We start from the raw sequence: 20,466 nt of genomic DNA, 5'->3' as shown, positions 1-20,466 counted from the left end.
GGTTCTGACAAGTGTTTTCTAATGCTGCAACTCCTCTATAACTGCCATTAGCTCGTGAAAGGGGAATACTAGGAGTCTTATGAAATAAGTGATTTGAAAAATGGGAGGGGAAAATGAAACTCGAGTCTCGATCTTTCCCTCCTTCCAGCCAGTAATGGTTTCAGGCGTGCATCACAAGCTGAACAGCGAATTGTGGAAACCCGATTCCTTCCGAAGGGAGTTTGGCGAACAGGAAGTTGATTTAGTCAACTGTAGAACCAACGAAATCATCACAGGAGCTACAGTGGGAGACTTCTGGGATGGATTTGAAGATATTCCAAGTATGTACCAAGAAACTCTTAGAAATATCCCAAAGGGCCCCCGAAAGCAAAGGAGAATATTCTTCTTTAAATTCTGTTTACTTTAAGTTGTGTTAAAAGGGACACTCGTCTATGCCTCTAGGCTTCCAACCTGAATCTGTGCAGTACCTCTCCAAGTTAAAACCAGCCCCCAACATGCTAAGAAAAGTCTTACAAATTAGACCACCAAGCTTTAAAGAGAAGGCACGTTATAATTTTAATGGAAACTGACAAAGCAACTCAGTCCATCCTTGGTCATGAATTTCTTCAAGCTCTTGGCGTTCACGACAAGCAGATATAAAACAGCTAGATTTTACCCAGAAAATCAGGTGGCAGAACTGAAAGAAATGTTCAGCCTGGCCTCAGCCATAGATTTAATGGGAATGTGAAATTGAGAGAACTCCGAGGGCTTGCTGTAGGTAGGAGGGTAGTAAGTGATTGTGTTCTCTTAGCTTAGCAATGCAGGAAGTATAAAAGGAAGAAGGGAACCGTAACATGTATAATATTGCTCAAAATGGGTGGGACCCAGTGCAAGTCTTGCACCTGAAAATGTCTAAGACACTGATTTTTTTTTAAAAGTATCTGCAATGTTCTGTTTTGACATCGGAAAATGGAAGGTGAGCCGGTAGAAAAATAAAAAATCGTGGACCCCAATGTTCAAGGAAATCACGTCCACGCTGTTACCGGGAAGTACAGTCACTTAGTGTTTCTCTAGGGGTTGTGGCGGCATCTCTAACTTCCTGGTTCTCTGACATTCTGTAAGCCAGAGGTGGTTAGTTGCTGGGTGAATTAATTTGACCTCAAAGTGACCCATCCCATACCTTCAGAACTCAGAGTGACTTTTAAGACCCTAAAGGAAATTCATGTGGGCACTGGAACCGTACTGAAATGATGAGAAGCACTGCATCCTAGAGGATAGAGCACAGGCCTGGAGTCAGAAGGACCTGGGTTTTAATTCCGGCTCTGCCACTTGTCTGCTGTGTGACCTTGGGCAAGTCGCTTCACTTTGCTGTGTTCGCTACCTCATCTTTAGAATAGGGATTAAGACTGTGAGCCCCTTGCGGGACAGGGATGAATCCAACCTGACAAACCTGTAGCTCTTAGTTCAGTGCTCTGCACACAGTAAGTGCTCAATAATAATAATTATATTATTATAATAAGTGCTCAATAATACAATTGAATGAACGAATGAATGAGGAGAAGGAACGGTACTCAATAATGAGTGTTTTACATACATGGGTGACTTAACACTTTTTTTTTCCCCTTTCCACCTACTCAACCTCAGAAGGGTCCTGGTTATCCAGGACAAATGGGGGCCATGGGTTTCTGCAAAACCTCAAACCGATTTTCCCAGAAGTGATGCAGACTCATTCGTTTCCCCACAACCAGCCCGTGGGATACCGGGGAGCGGTAGCCAAGGCTGAAGTAGCCTCCGCAGGGATCGAGGGTTTGGAAAACCCTGGCCAACCACAAGGCCTTGCTTCTCTGCGAGAGCCTTCGGAGCGAGCAGCGGATTCACCCCTACCCTGCTGATCCCCGCCGGCAACGCCAGCTTCCCTTCTTGAGCGGACAGGGATAGCGGCTACTCCTGTTTAATTCTGGCGTCTGATAACTAAGTTCTACCGCACTTATGTCCGTATCCTTAAATTCTAGATTAGAAGTGACTTATTCGTATTAATGGCTGTCCCTCCTCTAGACTGTAAGCTCATTATGGGCAGGGAACACATTTCTGCTAATTCTGTTCATTCAGTCATTCGTATTTATTGAGCACTTAATGTGTGCAGAACACTATATTAAGCGCTTGGGAGAGTACACTATAAGCAGCGTGGCTCAGTGGAAAGAGCACGGGTTTTGGAGTCAGACATCATGGGTTCAAATCCTGGCTCCACCAACTGTCAGCTGTGTGGCTTTGGGCAAGTCACTTAACTTCTCTGTGCCTCAGTTACCTCATCTGTAAAATGGGGATTGAAACTGTGAGCCCCCCTATGGGACAACCTGATCAACCTGTAACCTCCCCAGCGCTTAGAACAGTGCTTTGCACATAGTAAGCGCTTAACAAATAAAAAAACCCCAAAAAACAGACACATTTCCTGCCCACAGTGAGATCAGAGTGTAGAGACAAGCTTGCAGATTAATTCTGTTGTATTGTACTCTCCCAAATGCTTAGTGCAGTGCTCTTCACACAGTAAGAGCTCAATAAATATGATCAATTGATTGTTCTACCAGGCTTGTGCTTAGCCTGGCCATTAATTAGACCCTTTGGATTGTGGTAGGCCTGGTCACTGACTATCCACTTTATTGCATAGCAAATAATACAGTGCTAAGCGCTTAGTAATAATAATAATAACAATAATAATGGTATTTGTTAAGCGCTTACTATGTGCCAAGCACTGTTCTAAGCACTGGGATAGATACAGGGCAATCAGGTTGTCCCACAAGGGGCTCCCAGTTTTAATCCCCATTTTACAGATGAGGTAACTGAGGCACAGAGAAGTTAAGTGACTTGCCCAAAGTCACACAGCAGATAAGTGGCAGAGCTGGGATTAGAACCCGTGACCTCTGAGGGCTCTTTCCACTGAGCCACGCTGCTCTGCGCACACTAAGCGCTCAAAAAATACGGTTGAATGAATAGTAGGACTGCAGGAATCAACAGCAGGAAGACCAGGTGGACCCTGAATAGAGGAGAGGGACGGGGAGGGGAAGGGGAAAGGAGCGGAGTTAGTTCCTCTCTGAGGGGTTAGGCAAAAGTGGTATTTTTCCAAAATGAAAATGCAGCAAGTGGGTAATGACTTAACTGATATTCAGCTTTGGGGTTACTTGGAGAATGTAAGCTAGCCATGCTACATCCTGTGAGAGTTGGTTCTCGTTTTATTTTGGACTTATTACCATTACCTTTGTTAAGGTTACCTTCTCTTTTTCCTTCCCCCACTCGTCGCTGCTTATAATATTTAGGACTCTGACGATAAGATAGGAACTTGCAAGTAGTCAATTTGACCTTATGCTTTAGACTCAGCCTCCATGACCCCCATCCATTACGTATAATGCATCCATTTCCAGAAGCATGTAACAGTGTAAAAAAAAATTGGTTTATTGTATTTTTAAATAGTAGTCTCTCTAGACCATAAGCCTCTTGTGAGCAGGGAACATATTTACCAGCTGTTTTGCATTGTGCTCTCCCGAACGCTTAGTACAGTTCTCCAATCAATCGATCAATCAATCGTATTTATTGAGCGCTTACTGTGTGTAAGAGCACTGTACTAAGTGCTTGGGAAGTACAAGTTGGCAACATATAGAGACCGTCCCTACCCAACAGTGGGCTCACAGTCTAAAAGGAGGAGAACGGAGAACAAAACCCAACATACTAACAAAATAAAATAAATAGAATAGATATGTACAAGTAAAATAAATAGAGTAATAAATATGTACAAACATATATACAGACAATAACCACTCTGTAAATGCCTTTGATTGATCCTGCACTTTGCACCTCTGATTAGAAGTCATAAAGCTCTGATTTATCCATCCCTCCAACTTGGAGATGCTTAAAGATGCTTGAAGCGGGGCTGTTTCCGCCCCATCTATTGTATTTATTGAGCGCTTACCGTGTGCAGTGCACTGAGCTAAGTGCTTGGCATAGTACAGTATAACAGAGGGAGATTTCTGCGGAGTGAAGGGGGCGGGAGCCAGAGCGGAGTGGGGTCAATGAGAGATTTGGAGCAGGGGAAGTGGAGACAGCGGGTATAGAGAACTTGCTCAGGGAGTTTGGAGAGGAACGGTAGGAGGGAGATGGGGACACTGGGCCCTTTAGGAGTTGTTTTCTCCTCCAAAGCCCTGGCAAAAATTTGTTACGTAGCCTTTAGTTAACAGAGCAGATGATTGTGCCTTAGAGATCCTTATTTAATGAATTTAGGTTTCTCTAATCCAGATGTGAGGTAACAGTAATAATAATTGTGGTATTTGTTAAGCGCTTGCTATGTGCCAGGCACTGTACCAAGCTCTGAGGTGGGTACAAGCATATGGGGTTGGCAGGCCCTGTCTCACCTGGGGCTCAGAGTCTTCGTCCTGTGGCAGCAATGGCAACTCAACCCCCTCCCCGCTTCTTTTCAGGTCGCCTCAAGAGTGAAGGTGAGCCAATGGTGTTGAAGCTCAAGGACTGGCCCCCAGGAGAAGATTTCAGAGATATGATGCCCTCCCGGTAGGATTCGAGGGGAGCTGGGGGAGAGGGAAATGCTTTTGTCTGGTGGGAGTTAAATGGAAAGACATCAAAACTCAGAAAATAGTTTTCAGCTAGAGGAGGAAGGCTACAAAGGGCAGTGGGAGAGCAATTTTTTTTTTCCCCTCTGTTTCCAGGGCGGCTGTTCTTGGATTTACTACTTAATGTGTTAATCCCTGGATAGCGGTCCTGGCCAAAATGGGGTTTTTAAACATTGAGAGTTCATTTAGTTGCAGTTTCAGGCATGTTAAAAATGCCTGGATTTAATCTCATCACTGGAACAGAAGCTGAAGGAGATTAAACGGTTCTCACACGAGTGTGCCCCCACGTTCAACATGGAAAAACCAGACATCTAGGAAAGATGAAAATACTGTTCTGGAGGCAGTCTCTCTGGAGCACAGCTGTGTCTAAACGAAGTTACAGTGGAATCATAAGGTTAGAAGGGAGTATTAAGTCAGCTAATTCATCATCATCATCATCAATCGTATTTATTGAGCGCTTACTATGTGCTGAGCACTGCACTAAGCGCTTGGGAAGTACAAATTGGCAACATATAGAGACAGTCCCTACCCAACAGTGGGCTCACAGTCTAAAAGGGGGAGACATCTCCATGCCTTAAGGCCGAACGACATTCAGATTGCCCCAGAGAGATCCCCCCCCCACCCCCACCCCACACCTTTAAAATCTGGTCCCTCGGATTTTAGTTCCTCAGTGAGCAACTAACTCCACTCCTTTCCCCTTCCCCTCCCCTGTCCTCTATTCAGGGTCCATCTGGTCTTCCTGCTGCTGATTCCTGCAGTGGGCTCCTACTGTTCATTCAGTTGTATTTATTGAGCGCTCACTGTGTGCAGAGCATTTAGTACTGTACTATTTGTTGTTCTTGGTATTGCCCCATAGTAGCTCCCAGCTGTCAGTCAGGGTTTTTTTTTTCCTAACGTTTACTCCGAGTCCCACGAGTTTAATTAATCCTTTCACCCTTTTTTTTTAATGGTGTTTGTTAAGCAGTTACTCTGTTCCAGGCACTATACTAAGCCCTGGGGCACAAACAAGATAATCAGGTTGGACACAGTCCGTGTCCCACCCAGGACTCACAACATGTCCTCAATGGGAAGAAGCAGTTGATCTGTCAGGCGTCTTAAAAAGAAACACCAATTCTCCCCTAAAATCATCTATTTAGAGCTTTATGTAGGTTTTTCTCAAAGGTGCCATTACCCCACATTGAAATCGTTTTTGTTGCCGTCTAGACCATCAGTCAATCAGTGGTATTTATTGAGCACCTAGTGTGTACTAAGCACTTGGGAGAGTACAACACAACAATGTAACAGACACATAGAGAAGCAGCGTGGCTCAGTGGAAAGAGCCCGGGCTTTGGAGTCAGAGGTCATGGGTTCGAATGCCGACTCTGCCACATGTCTGCTGTGTGATCTTGGGCAAGTCACTTAACTTCTCTGGGCCTCAGTTACGTCATCTGTAAAATGGGGATTAGGACTGTGAGCCCCACGTGGGACAACCTGATCAGCCTGTATCCTCCCCAGCGCTTAGAACAGTGCTTTGCACATAGTAAGTGCTTAACAAATGCCAATTATATATATATATATATATATATATATATATATATTCCCTGCCTGCAATATGCTTACAGTCTAGAGCAATTATATATATATGTGTATATATATATATATATATATACACACATATATATATATATATATATATGCATTCCCTGCCTGCAATACGCTTACAGTCTAGAGGAGGGGGGGACTATCTTCAGGTTCTCCACCTCATCCTTCTTTTGAGGGGCACTAAGCGCTTAATACAGCTCTCTGCACACAGTCAGCCCTCAATAAATACCATTGATTGGGTCCAAAAGGGCCAGCAGGAGAGCAGATAATTCGGCTGTGCTTGGTTTTTAAAAGCAAACTGATCTCCGTGTTTCTAAAATTAGGAATCGTGCCTAATTCTTGGCTCTTTTGTCTCAGGTTTGATGATCTAATGGCGAACATCCCCTTGCCGGAGTACACGAGACGGGACGGCAAATTGAACCTGGCCTCCAGGCTCCCCAACTATTTCGTTCGCCCAGATTTGGGCCCCAAGATGTACAACGCCTACGGTAAGTAGCAAACCTCTAAATACGGGATTTGCCGTCAGGGGGTCCTAGTAGGTATTTCAGCGAACCCCTTTCAGAGTTGGATAATTAAGGGATTCGGCCGGGTCCTCTTCCAAATTAGATTTCATTGCATTGTCGTCGCTTTTCGTGGGCTCTGCCCAGAGACAAGGATCGGGGATGTCTCGGTTTGATTCTCCGCCGACTTCTCGGTAAATGGGGTATTGATGGTCCTCATTAGGAGCTGGGTAGGTGAAATAGGGTTGCTTAGAATATGCCCCCAGCTGCCTGTTACCGAACTCAGTTCCAGGTTCCATATATCTCTGTGGAAATGTTGGTTTTAATTAGCCCCAACTCTTGGATTTTCCCGCTTACTCAGATTTTCTTTCCATCCATTCGGGCGCCTTCGCACACAATCAGCGGCCAGTAACGCCCCGGCTTGTCTTCTCTGGAAACCACGAGGCTGAAACACAGCTGGCCTTCCCCAAAGGCCTAGCCTGAGACCGTTTTAAGCTCCCTCAGTCCCACTAAACAACTGTGTGTGTGTGCACAAGCGCATTTGTGTGTCACATTATCTTGGAAACTGGCAGACTGACACTGACACTTATCTTGGAAACTGACACTTGAACATCCTAATCCGGATTTAGGGGCTCATTCAAGTGTTCCCTGTTCTCAGGCTGTCAATCAATCAGTCAGTCAATCAACGGTATTTATCGAGTGCTTACTACTGTGGAGAGGATGAGGAGAAGCCACCACCACGATAGTATCTGTTCCAGGCCCATCAGTTTCCTTAACTACTGAATGGCGATGACCTAGTGGTTAGAGCCCGGGCCTGGGAATCAGAAGGTCCTGGGTTCTAATCCCTGCTCTGCCACCTGTCTGCTGTGTGACCTGGGACAAGTCACTTCACGTCTCTGGGCCTCGGTTACCTCATCTGCAGACCGAGCCCCATGTGGGACAGGGACTGTGGCCAACCTGATTTGCTTGTATTCATCCCAGCGCTTAGTACAGTGCCTGGCACATAGTAAGCGCTGAGTAAATACCGTAATAATAGTAATTGTTATTATTTCCTATTTGACTGTGAGCCCCAGGTAGAATAGGGACCGCATCTCCCGCCTGATGGGTTTGCATCTATTTGAGAAGCAGGATGGCCTAGTGGAAAAAGCCCGGGCCCAGGAGTCAGAGGACCTTGGTTCTAGTCCTGGCTTCTCCACTTGTCTGCCTGTGATCTTAGGCAAGGCACTTTACTTCTGTGGGCCTCAGTTTCCTCATCTGTAGAATGGAGGTTAAGCCTGTGAGCCTCATTTAGGACAGGGACTGTGTCCAACCTGATTAGTTTGTATCTACCCCTGTGCTTAATACAATACCTGGCACATAGTAAGCCCTTAACAAATGCAATTTTCATCTATCCCAGTGCTCAGAACAGTGCTTGGCACATAGTAAGCATTTAACAAATGCCAGAATTATCATCTACCCTGATGCTTAGAAGAGTGCTTAATATGTAGTTAGTGCTTCATTCATTCATTCATTCAATCGTATTTATTGAGCGCTTACTGTGTGCAGAGCACTGTACTATTGGGAAGTACAAGTTGGCAACATATAGAGACGGTCCCTACCCAACAACAGGCTCACAGTCTAGAAGGGGGAGACAGACAACAAAACAAAACATGTGGACATGAAGACCATTTAAAAAAAAAAAAAGCCTTCAAACTTTTCCACAAGAAATGGTCCTCAGGATCCATGCTAAGCCGGAATGGTTTTAACCCACTCTTCTACAGGGTTAATAACACCAGAGGATCGGAAGTACGGAACCACAAATCTCCATTTAGATGTGTCGGATGCAGCTAACGTTATGGTATACGTGGGCATTCCCCAAGGACAGCTTGATAAAGAAGATGGTAAGGTGGTTTTTGTTTTTGTGTGTTTGTGTTTGTATACATTACTGTCCACATTTGGAGGTGGAGAACTTTGGAATTTACCTCTGTCGCCTGTGTCTCTACTCCCACCCGCCGCCTTAAAGTGCTCAGAACAATCCAAGATGGAGACTCCGACGACTTGACAATTAAGCGGTTTATTGAAGGAAAAGAGAAGCCAGGAGCCCTCTGGCATATCTACGCCGCTAAAGATACGGAGAAGATTCGAGAGTTCCTTAAAAAGGTAAATCTAAAGCTTGCTTTAACAGCAGCTCTGGTGGAAAGCGCTGCGGGGTTGGGGGGGTCCTCCCTGCCCGACTGACTGTTGAAGTGGCAGCCTGCAGAAATCAAGCAGCGTGGAGAATCCCTGTTGGACGCAGCGACTTTGTCGTGTTTAAGCACGGGGGCTGGCGATGGTGAGGGGAGGAAAGACTATATGTTGCCAACTTGGACTTCCCAAGCGCTTAGTACAGTGCTCTGCACCCAGGAAGCGCTCAGTAAATACAATTGATTGACTGTGAGCCCACTGTTGGGTAGGGACTGTCTCTATATGCTGCCAATTTGTACTTCCCAAGCGCTTAGTACAGTCCTCTGCACCCAGGAAGCGCTCAATAAATACGATTGATTGATTGATTCATTCGTAGTTATTGAGTGCTTACTGTGTGCAAAGCACTATAATAATAATAATAATAATAGCATTTATTAAGCGCTTACTATGTGCAAAGCACCGTTCGAGGCGCTGGGGAGGTTACAAGGTGATCAGGATAATAATAATAATAATGATGATGGCATTTATAAGCGCTCAATAAATATGAATGAATGAATGAATGAATTTGCTATTCTATTTATTTTCTCTTGTTAATATGTTTTGTTTTGTTGTCTGTCTCCCCCCTTCTAGACTGTGAGCCCGCTGTTGGGTAGGGACCGTCTCTATATGTTGCCAACTTGGGCTTCCCAAGCGCTTAGTACAGTGCTCTGCACACAGTAAGCGCTCAATAAATACAACTGAATGAATGAATGAATGAGTGAATGAATGAATGAAAAGACAAAGACCCCCGCCATGGCATACCAGCCAAGTGATGCATTCCGTTCAGAGCAGCCTCTTGGGGGCAAGTGTCAACCAAATTCGAAATAGAAAACTTATTTTAAACTATCTACAGACCTTGGGTGAACATGCTATTAGCAGCAGATGTAGCTTGAGCATTCTCCCAAATTCTTGTAACTAATGGGTATTTCTTCTTAAACTAACAAGCTAGATCATGAGTGTTCAGTTACGGTCATTTAATCTAAAAAGTCCATTATAAAAAACAGAAAGTTGAAGAAAGGACTACCTTGGCTCTTGAAAAAAAAAAAGTCCTCACTTCTTTCACAGGAGAAATCAAAGCCGTTAGCCAGGGGGCTTGTGTCAACCCAAATAGAAGCAGCGTGGCTCAGTGGAAAGAGCCCGGGCTTTGGAGCCGGAGGTCATGGGTTCAAATCCCGGCCCCGCCACTTGTCGGCTGTGTGACTGTGGGCAAGTCACTCCACTTCTCTGAGCCTCAGTTACCTCATCTGGAAAATGGGGATGAAGGCTGTGAGCACCCCGTGGGACAACCTGATCACCCTGTAACCTCCCCACCGCTTAGAACAGTGCTTTGCACATAGTAAGCGCTTAACAAATGCCATCATTATTATTATTATTTAGAAAAACATTTGAGCCACTCCGTCGGCAGCATTTATTAACTGATGAATGCCGAGAGTGCTGTCTAAAGACCCTGGGGGACTTAGGAAAGGACATTCATTCAGTCGTATTTATTGAGCACTTTCTGCGTGCAGAGCACTGTACTAAGCACTTGGGAGAGTACAATAGAACAAGCAATTGATAGGGTTTGGAACGACCACGATACATAAATACATACATAAATAAATACATACATACACGATACACAGTCTTTTAGACTGTGAGCCCACTGTTGGGTAGGGACTGTCTCTATATGTTGCCAACTTGTACTTCCCAAGCGCTTAGTACAGTGCTCTGCACACAGTAAGCGCTCAATAAATACGATGGATGGATTGATTGATAAAATCTGGAGATTGGTCAGTGCTGATGGCCCATGCAGGCCCATCTCACGGCAGAACTCCTCATAATAATATAATAGTAATAGTGTTTGTTAAGTGCTTACTACGTGCCAGGCACTGATACACACAAATTGGGTTGGACAAAGTCCCTGTCCCCCATGGGGCTCGCAGTCTTCATCCCCATTTTCCAGCTGAGGTAACCGAGGCACAGGGAATGATGATGATGATGATGATTATGGCATTTGTTAAGCACTTACTATGTGCCAAGCAGCAGGCAAGTGGCGGAGCCAGAATTACAACCCATGACGTCCAACTCCGAGGCCTGGGGTCCATCCCCTACGCCATGCTGCTCTGAAAGCTCCCAGCGCCTAGTCTGGGTAGACCAGGCCGTTCCCCTCGCTCCATCTCGGCCACACCGCTTCTCATCATCATCATCATCATCATCAATCGTATTTATGGAGCGCTTACTATGTGCAGAGCACTGTACTAAGCACTTGGGAAGTACAAATTGGCAACACATAGGGACAGTCCCTACCCAACAGTGGGCTCACAGTCTAAAAGGGGGAGACAGAGAAGAAAACCAAACATACTAACAAAATAAATAGAATAGATAGGTACAAATAAAATAGATAGAGTAATAAGTATGTACAAACATATATACAGGTGCTGTGGGGAAGGGAAGGAGGTGGGATGGAGAGGGGGACGAGGGGGAGAGGAAGGAAGGGGCTCAGTCTGGGAAGGCCTCCTGGAAGAGGTGAGCTCTCAGCAGGGCCTTGAAGGGAGGAAGAGAGCTAGCTTGGCGGATGGGCAGAGGGAGGGCATCCCAGGCCCGGGGGATGACGTGGGCCGGGGGTCGATGGCGGGACAGGCGAGAGCGAGGTACGGTGAGGAGATCAGCGGTGGAGGAGCGGAGGGTTAAGCACTTGTGGTTCTTGTGGTTCTCGTTCATTAACCACAGCCAAGCCTTCCCATCCCCGCGCCTGCCTTGGCTGGGGTCGGGGGCGGAGGGAGCTGGGGCTCGAGAGGGACTTAGCGTCCCTCCCGGGAAGCCCCCCGGGCCCAAGAGCCGGGGGCAGGTTCGTGTACCGAAAGCCGCCGGGCCTGCGTTTCAGGTCTCGGAAGAACAGGGTCACGAGAATCCCGAAGATCACGACCCCATTCACGACCAGAGTTGGTACTTGGACCGAGCCCTGAGGAAACGCCTTCACCAGGAGTACGGCGTGCAGGGCTGGGCTATTGTGCAGTTTCTCGGGGACGTGGTTTTCATCCCAGCAGGAGCGCCGCACCAGGTAAGCGACGGCCCCGATCCCCCTCCACCCGATCCCCTCGTCGGCTCGGGCCTTCTGGCGCTCATCCTGTGGTTGCTGTTGTTGCCTCTTAGGTTCATAACTTATACAGCTGTATTAAAGTGGCGGAAGACTTCGTTTCCCCGGAGCACGTCAAGCACTGCTTCTGGCTCACTCAGGAATTCCGGTATCTGTCTCAAACCCATACGAATCACGAAGATAAGCTACAGGTAATAGAAAACTCAAGCCCCCGGGACCGACTTCTTGTTTCGTTTAGGCACAGAAACATCTGAATGTGTCATTTCGTCTTGTAGCCCACTAATTGACAAGCAGGGCCTATATTACGGGCCTAAATAGTTAGTGATGAGACCCTGTGATAACGGCTGTGTTCCTTGTAAAACTCCACCTCATCCCTCTTCATGTATTCTATCAGGTCGGTCCGGGTGATGACCTCTCCCCCTCTCCATCCCCCCCATCTTACCTCCTTCCCTTCCCCACGGCACCTGTATATATGTTTGTACATATTTATTACTCTATTTTACTTGTTCATATCTATTCTATGTATTTTATTTTGTTAGTATGTTTGGTTTTGTTCTCTGTCTCCCCCTTTTAGACTGTGAGCCCACTGTTGGGTAGGGACTCTCTCTAGATGTTGCCAACTTGTACTTCCCAAGCGCTTAGTCCAGTGCTCTGCACACAGTAAGCGCTCAATAAATACGATTGATTGATTGATTGATTGATTTTAGCTAAGGAAGTGGGGGAAGAGGGAAGATCAAGTGGCCGAGTTAGTAAAATTGCAAGTCAGGCTGTCGGTTTTTGTTTTTTCTACCCTCACGGGCAGACCCTCTAGAATTGTCACGTCCAAAAAGTGACAAAGAGGAAAAGAACCTCCACCTATCTGATTTCTGTTAGCTACCCTCAGATGGCGGATGGTAGAAGCAGGAGTAATCATCAATCGTATTTATTGAGCGCTTACTATGTGCAGAGCACTGTACTAGGCGCTTGGGAAGTACAGATTGGCAACATGTAGAGACAGTCCCTGCCCAACAGTGGGCTCACAGTCTAATCTTTCCCAAACACTTTGGCCAGGCCCCCATTCCGCTGTTTTGCTCAGTTCAAGCTCTACTGCTAATTAATAATGGTTAAGCGCTTACTGTGTGCCAGGCACCGTACTAAGCGCTGAGGTAGATACAAGCAAATTGGGTTGGACAGGGTCCCTGTCCTACACGAGACTCACAGTCTTAATCCACGTTGTACAGATGAGGTCACTGAGGCTTAGAGAAGTGAGGGGACTAGCCCAAAGTCACACAGTAGACAAGTGACAGACCCCAGAACCCAGGCCCATACTATAACCACTGGGCCACACTGCACATTGACGGCAGTCTCAAAAGCAGTGGAAAAGTTGCCTGCCAATGTTAAAATAGGTTTTATTGGCTTTCCTGTGTTCTAAAATCATGTAATGCACCTCTCCATCCCCCCCATCTTACCTCCTTCCCTTGCCCACAGCACCTGAATATATGTATATATGTTTGTACATATTTATTACTCTATTTTACTTGTACTTATCTGTTCTATTTATTTTATTTTGTTAGTATGTTTGGTTTTGTTCTCTGTCTCCCCCTTCTAGACTGTGAGCCCGCTGTTGGGCAGGGACCGTCTCTATGTGTTGCCGACTTGTACTTCCCAAGCGCTTAGCACAGTGCTCTGCACACAGTAAGCGCTCAATAAATACAATTGATATGTTTGTACATACTTATTACTCTATCTTGTACATATCTATTCTATTTATTTTATTTTGTTAGTATGGTTTTGTTCTCTGTCTCCCCCTTCTAGACTGTGAGCCCACTGTTGGGCAGGGACCGTCTCTATGTGTTGCCGACTTGTACTTCCCAAGCGCTTAGCACAGTGCTCTGCACACAGTAAGCGCTCAATAAATACGATTGACTGATTGATTGATCATTATAATTATGGCATTCGTCAGGCGCTTTATCGGTGTTAAGCCCTGGACTAGAGACAAGATAATCTGGTTGGACACAGTCCCTGTCCCACCTGGGGCTCACAGTCTAAGTGAGAGGGAGTAGGATTTAACTCCCATTTTGCAGAGGAGGAAACTGAAGTCCAGAGAAGTCTTAAGTCGCTTAAGGTCACACAGCAGAAAAGTGGCAGCTCATCATCGGTGGCATTTACTGAGCGCCTGCTGTGTGCACAGCACTTGATATTAAAGTGCCCGGGCTCTCTCCACGAGGCTACCCCGCTGCTCTGGGCCAAAAAGTCACCCCCTTTTCATGTCTCGTCTTTGTTCAGGTGAAGAACGTGATCTACCATGCAGTGAAAGATGCCATCGCGATACTGAAAGCAAACGAATCTAACTCTGGCAAGCCCTAAACGGCAGCAAAAGCCCCGCACTACGGAACTAAGTTACCGGCAGCTGTTTAATCTGTCCCTTCAGAGTTTCTGTGGACTCGAAATCTCTGAACGTTACCTCATCTTCCCTCCAAGCGGGACCCGCCTTGTGATGGCATCCTGTCGTATGTATATTTCTAGTGTTCGCCGACACTAAATTTGTATATGTAGTAACTGTCCGCAGACCCCACGACGTCTCCAAGAGTGGAACTTCTTCTTATGTAGTACAGACTTTATACCAAACTGTCCAAAAAATACCTCCTGCCGAGCTCTGGGAAACATCCATATCCATTTCCCTGCCGATTGTTTAGAAGCCTTGGTCAAGATGGCTATGGAACTACTGTAGGAAAGGAATCATGTTGGGTTTTGATTTTTTTAAAAGAATTCGGTTGTATTTCTTTTGGTGTGTGAGTGGGTGCGTGTGTGTTTGTTGTTTTGGGGGGTTTTTTAACTGTCTGGAGCAGTCCAGAAGGACGTTGGAGATTGCAATGGCTAATGATGCGGTTCTTAACGCTTTGCATATAGGACGAGCATTAAGTAGCAGTAACGAACTACTGTATACAATCCATGGGTTTAACCATCTTTAGGAAAATGAAATTTAATTTAAATGAGGCTTTGCTAATTTCTAAGCGTGCAGCATTTTGCATTAAAATACTCATTGAAAATTTGGGCTCTGCTTTCTAGAACGGTGCAACTGTCATGACTTTAGTAGTGAAAAACCACTCAGCACTCTTCCAGCTGGTAATAATGGTAAGAATAATAATGGTGGTATTTGGTAAGCGCTTCCTATGTGCCAGGCACTGGACTAAGCACTGGAGTAGGTTGGACATGGTCCCTGTCCCTCATGGGGCTCGCAGTCCTAATCCCCATTTTACAGATGGGGGTAACTGAGCCCAGAGAAGTGAAGTGACCTGCCCACAGTCGCACAGCAGACAAACGGCAGAGCCAGGATTAGAACCCAGGTCCTCGGACGCCCAGGCTCCCACTAGGCCACCCTAAGCCCTGATTTTGCTGTCAGCATCCCCCTTAAACGTCGGCTTGAGAAAACGGAAGGGAAAGAGCCAGAGAAAAACGCAACTGGATGGATACTGGTGGGGGAAAAATGTGAATTTATTGCAAGGAATTTTGAGTTGTCTGGAATGGCGCTAGACGTTTTTCCAGTCGGCGGTATTGCTTATGTTACTTTGTAATGTAGGACGAATGTGGAGTTCAATAAAGTAGTGACAGTTTTGGAAACAGACATAATGTGGAAAAGCAAGAAAAAGCGGGATCGTTTAGCCTGAAGAGAAGGCATCATCATCATCAATCGTATTTATTGAGCGCTTACTGTGTGCAGAGCACTGTACTAAGCGCTTGGGAAGTACAAGTTGGCAACATAGAGAGACAGTCCCTACCCAACAGTGGGCTCACAGTCTAAAAGAAGTCTAAAATCAATCAATCAATCAATCAATCGTATTTATTGAGCGCTTACTATGTGCAGAGCACTGTACTAAGCGCTTGGGAAGTACAAATTGGCATCACATAGAGACAGTCCCTACCCAACAGTGGGCTCACAGTCTAAAAGGGGGAGACAGAGAACAGAACCAAACATACCAACAAAATAAAATAAGTAGGATAGAAATGTGCAAGTAAAATAAATAAATAAATAGAGTAATAAATATGTACAACCATATATACATATATACAGGTGCTGTGGGGAAGGGAAGGAGGTAAGACGGGGGGATGGAGAGGGGGACGAGGGGGAGAGGAAAGAAGGGGCTCAGTCTGGGAAGGCCTCCTGGAGGAGGTGAGCTCTCAGCAGGGCCTTGAAGGGAGGAAGAGAGCTGGCTTGGCGGATGGGCAGAGGGAGGGCATTCCAGGCCCAGGGGATGACGTGGGCCGGGGGTCGATGGCGGGACAGGCGAGAGCGAGGTACAGTGAGGAGATTAGTGGTGGAGGAGCGGAGGGTGCGGGCTGGGCAGGAGAAGGAGAGAAGGGAGGTGAGGTAGGAGGGGGCGAGGTGATGGACAGCCTTGAAGCCCAGGGTGAGGAGTTTCTGCCTGATGCGCAGATTGATTGGTAGCCACTGGAGGTTTTTGAGGAGGGGAGTAATATGTCCAGAGCGTTTCTGGACAAAGATAATCCGGGCAGCAGCATGAAGTATGGATTGAAGTGGAGAGAGACACGAGGATGGGAGATCAGAGAGAAGGCTGGTGCAGTAGTCCAGACGGGATAGGATGAGAGCTTGAAGGAGCAGGGTAGCGGTTTGGATGGAGAGGAAAGGGCGGATCTTGGCAATGTCGCGGAGCTGAGACCGGCAGGTTTTGGTGACGGCTTGGATGGAAAACGCTTCAAGTATGTACTGGGGGCAAGATCAAGCGAAACCTGTCTCTGAAACCGGTTTCTGTTAGGCCCTGACTTTAGTGGGCTAGAAATTAATAGAGTCAGGGCCTCAAAATTCCTCTCAGTATTCATCATCATCAATCGTATTTATTGAGCGCTTACTATGTGCAGAGCACTGTACTAAGCGCTTCCAGTGTGTACAAAAGATGGGGCTCACACTGCATCCTCTAGGCCGGTCTTAACAGTAGGCCACTTAGTGGCCTCCTCTGAAGAAAAACGTCCACACCTACTCCGAACCCGGAGCGGCAGGGAGCATCAATATTCTGTTGCCTTTTCACCAAACTATTTCGACCCCACTGAACAGCTTCCCTTTTTCCCTTTCTTTTTTTGTAGACTCTTGCCAAACCAGAGCTATGAAGTTAAGTTGTCTGTTTCCCCATCTGTAAAAATGAGCATTTAACACCTCAGGCTGTGAGCCCAGGATGATCTTGTCAACCTCAGCCCTTATCTAGAGCACTTGGCACGTAATAAGAACTGAACAAATACCACAGTTCCGATGAAAGAGGGTGGCTAAGTTGGAAGTTGTGGTTCCTTTTGAAGCTAAGTAGCCTGGGGAGGGTGGCGGAATTCATTCTTCATTCTAAAAATGAAGCAGCATAATAAAAAGAATAATAATGGCATTTATTAAGCGCTTACTAACTTACTAACTCCTATGTTAGGCAGAATAATAATAACAGTGGTATTAAGCGCTTACTATGTGCAAAGTACTGTTCTAAGCGCTGGGGAGGATACAGTGTGATCAGGTTGTCCCACGGTGGGGGGCTCACAGTCTTCATCCCTATTTTACAGATGAGGTAACTGAGGCGCAGAGAAGTTAAGTGACTTGCCCAAAGTCACACAGCTGGCGGAGTCAGGATTTGAACCCGCGACCTCAGACTCCAAAGCCCGGGCGCTTTCCACTGAGCCACGCTGCATGGCCTAGTGGATACTTCCCAAGCGCTTAGTACAGTGCTCTGCACATAGTAAGCACTCAATAAATACGATTGATGATTGATAGAGCACTGGCCTGGGAGTTCAGAGGACCTGGGTTCTAATCCCACCTCCGCCCCTCGTGTGCTGTGTGACCTTAGGCAAGCCACGTCTCTGTGCCTCAGTCAGCTCATCCGTACAATGGGGAGTAAGACTGTGAGCCCCACGTGGGACAAACCTTGGGTCTCTCCCAGCGCTTGGCACATAGTAAGCGCTTAACCAATACCACCGTTATTCTTATTATTCTGCCTAACGTAGGAGTCAGAGACTGAGGGGCAAGAGGAGGAGCCGCCTTGCGCTTTCTGAGCCCAAGAAAGGCAATACCGAGTCATCTGTCGTCCCCTTTGTCCGAAGCAACTGCTTAGACTTGGTTCTTACCGTGTGTCTGCTTTAAATTTCAGCAAGTTGCCTTTCGTCAGCTTAAACCACACTTCTTCCAGTAAAACGACGATTCCCCCCAAATTTTTCCGCAGCACCACGTTTTAGCGTCAACGTCCTTTAACTGGAGGAACGTACAAAAGAATTAACAGGCACAATCCCTGCTCCTGAGAATCTTCCATTCTAACTGTTCTAAAATAATAATTTTGGTATTTGTGAAGCGCTATGTGCCAAGCACAGTGCTCTGCACTTTAAGCGCTCAATAAATACAGCGTGGCTCAGTGGAAAGAGCCCGGGCTTGGGAGTCAATCAATCAATCAATCAATCGTATTTATTGAGCGCTTACTGTGTGCAGAGCACTGTACTAAGTGCTTGGGAAGTGCAAGTTGGCAACATATAGAGACAGTCCCTACCCAGCAGTGGGCTCACAGTCTAAAAGGGGGAGACAGAGAACAAAACCATACTAACGAAATAAATAAATAGAATAGAATAGAATAAATATGTACAAGTAAGGGTCATGGGTTCTTATTTTATTAATATGTTTTGTTCTTTTGTCTGTCTCCCCCTTGAAGACTGTGAGCCCGCTGTTGGGTAGGGACCATCTCTATATGTTGCCAACTTGGACTTCCCAAGCGCTTAGTACAGTGCTCTGCACACAGTAAGCGCTCAGTAAATACGATTGAATGAATGAATGAATAGCCGACAGCAGTTAGTAAACCCCTGTACGAGTAGTTCTATGTAAAATCACATGGGGGCTTATTTTTGTTTTTTATGGTTAAGTGCTTATTAGGTGCCAGCACTGTGCTAAGCGCTGAGGATTGACACAATCCCCATCCCACATGGGGCTCACTGTCCCATTTTATGGATGAGGTAACTGAGACACAAGGGAGTTGCCGTGTCTGAAGTCACATTACATGTTAGGTACTAATTCCTTGCTCTGTTGAACAAATTAAACTCTATGTGTTGCCGACTTGTACTTCCCAAGCGCTTAGTACAGTGCTCGGCACACAGTAAGCGCTCAATAAATACGATTGATGATGATGATTAAAGAGATTTGTGCAGTTTTAATGATGCTTAAATCAATCAATCGTATTTATTGAGCGCTTACTGTGTGCAGAGCACCGTACTAAGCGCTTGGGAAGTACAAGTCGGCAGCACATAGAGACAGTCCCTACCCAACAGTGGGCTCACAGTCTAGAAGGGGGAGACAGAGAACAAAACCAAACATACTAACAAAAGAAAAAGAATAGATATGTACAAGATAGAGTAATAAATATGTCCAAACATATATACAGGTGCTGTGGGGAAGGGAAGGAGGAAAGATGGGAGGCTATTTCACTGCATATAGACTAAACCAGTGCTCTGCACAAAGTAAGCGCTCAATAAATACCACCGATCGATTGACTAGAGGGCACGTTATCCTAGCAGACAATGTCGTCGAAGAAGTTTGGCTCTGTGGGTAATAATAATAATAATAATAATAATAAAAAAAGCTTCCGAATCCCCCGTAATAGCGCTTTCAATGGAGGGAGGGGCCGCAGACCAGGCCACTGCATTCCCCGGACCTTGGGCTAGCCACTTACCTGGAAATCATCCCCGCGGCTTTCAGGTTCCATAGCCGCACCCTCCCAATTCTCCCTCCCATTCCCGTCCTTCCAGAATTCCAGTCCTTCCAAAATCTCTGATCTCCATGGCTTCAACGCTCCCATTTCGTGGGCCCATTCAGACTTGGAGGCCGGGCTGTATAGGTTCTTTTCTCTCCGTCGTTCAATGATCTTTATAAAGCGCTTACTATGGGCAGAGCAGCGTACTAGGCCCTCGGGAGAGTACAGTATCATCATCATCATCAATCGTATTTATTGAGCGCTTACTGTGTGCAGAGCACTGTACTAAGCGCTTGGGAAGTACAAATTGGCAACATATAGAGACAGTCCCTACCCAACAGTGGGCTCACAGTCTAAAAGGGGGAGACAGAGAACAAAACCAAACATACTAACAAAATAAAATAAATAGAATAGATATGTACAAATAAAATAGAGTATGACAGGATTAGCAGATGTTGCCAACTTGTACTTCCCAGGCGCTTAGTACAGTGCTCTGCACACAGTAAGTGCTCAATAAATACGATTGATGATGATATGTTCCCTGCCCACCATGAGTTTACAGTCCAGAGGAGGAGACAGACATTACTATAAATAATTTATAATCTACAATTTAGGTAGGGCGCAAAGGCACAGGCCCATCCGCAGAATTGGCAGGTTCCCGGCCCATAATGAGCTTATGGTCCAGCGCGGGAGATGGACGTCAATGTAAATAAGAAATTTATAATCTATAATTTAGGGAGGGAGCAAGGCACAGGCCCATTCACAGAATTAACACCCTGCCCATAATGAATTTATAGTATTGTACTTCCAAGTGCTTA

At 46.1% G+C, this 20,466-nt stretch overlaps 1 protein-coding gene across 1 annotated transcript in view; it reads left to right on the top strand.

The window, feature by feature from the left end:
* KDM3A (lysine demethylase 3A) overlaps window positions 1–14,980 on the top strand; it is a 65,583-nt gene extending 50,603 nt beyond the window's left edge. The window contains exons 18-25 of the mRNA XM_038752245.1: window positions 149–320; window positions 4,446–4,533; window positions 6,531–6,661; window positions 8,434–8,553; window positions 8,676–8,812; window positions 11,739–11,915; window positions 12,008–12,142; window positions 14,217–14,980. Of these exons, the coding sequence (XP_038608173.1) occupies window positions 149–320; window positions 4,446–4,533; window positions 6,531–6,661; window positions 8,434–8,553; window positions 8,676–8,812; window positions 11,739–11,915; window positions 12,008–12,142; window positions 14,217–14,297 (1,041 nt within the window). The 3' untranslated portion in view covers window positions 14,298–14,980. The remainder of the gene's footprint in view (window positions 1–148; window positions 321–4,445; window positions 4,534–6,530; window positions 6,662–8,433; window positions 8,554–8,675; window positions 8,813–11,738; window positions 11,916–12,007; window positions 12,143–14,216) is intronic.
* The last annotated feature ends 5,486 nt before the right edge of the window (window positions 14,981–20,466 follow it).

Source organism: Tachyglossus aculeatus, chromosome 10 (genome assembly GCF_015852505.1).
Source record: "Tachyglossus aculeatus isolate mTacAcu1 chromosome 10, mTacAcu1.pri, whole genome shotgun sequence".
Taxonomy (NCBI): Eukaryota; Metazoa; Chordata; class Mammalia; order Monotremata; family Tachyglossidae; genus Tachyglossus; species Tachyglossus aculeatus.
The sequence above is the reverse complement of the archived record's forward strand: the minus strand, read 5'-3'. Positions and strand labels throughout refer to the sequence as shown.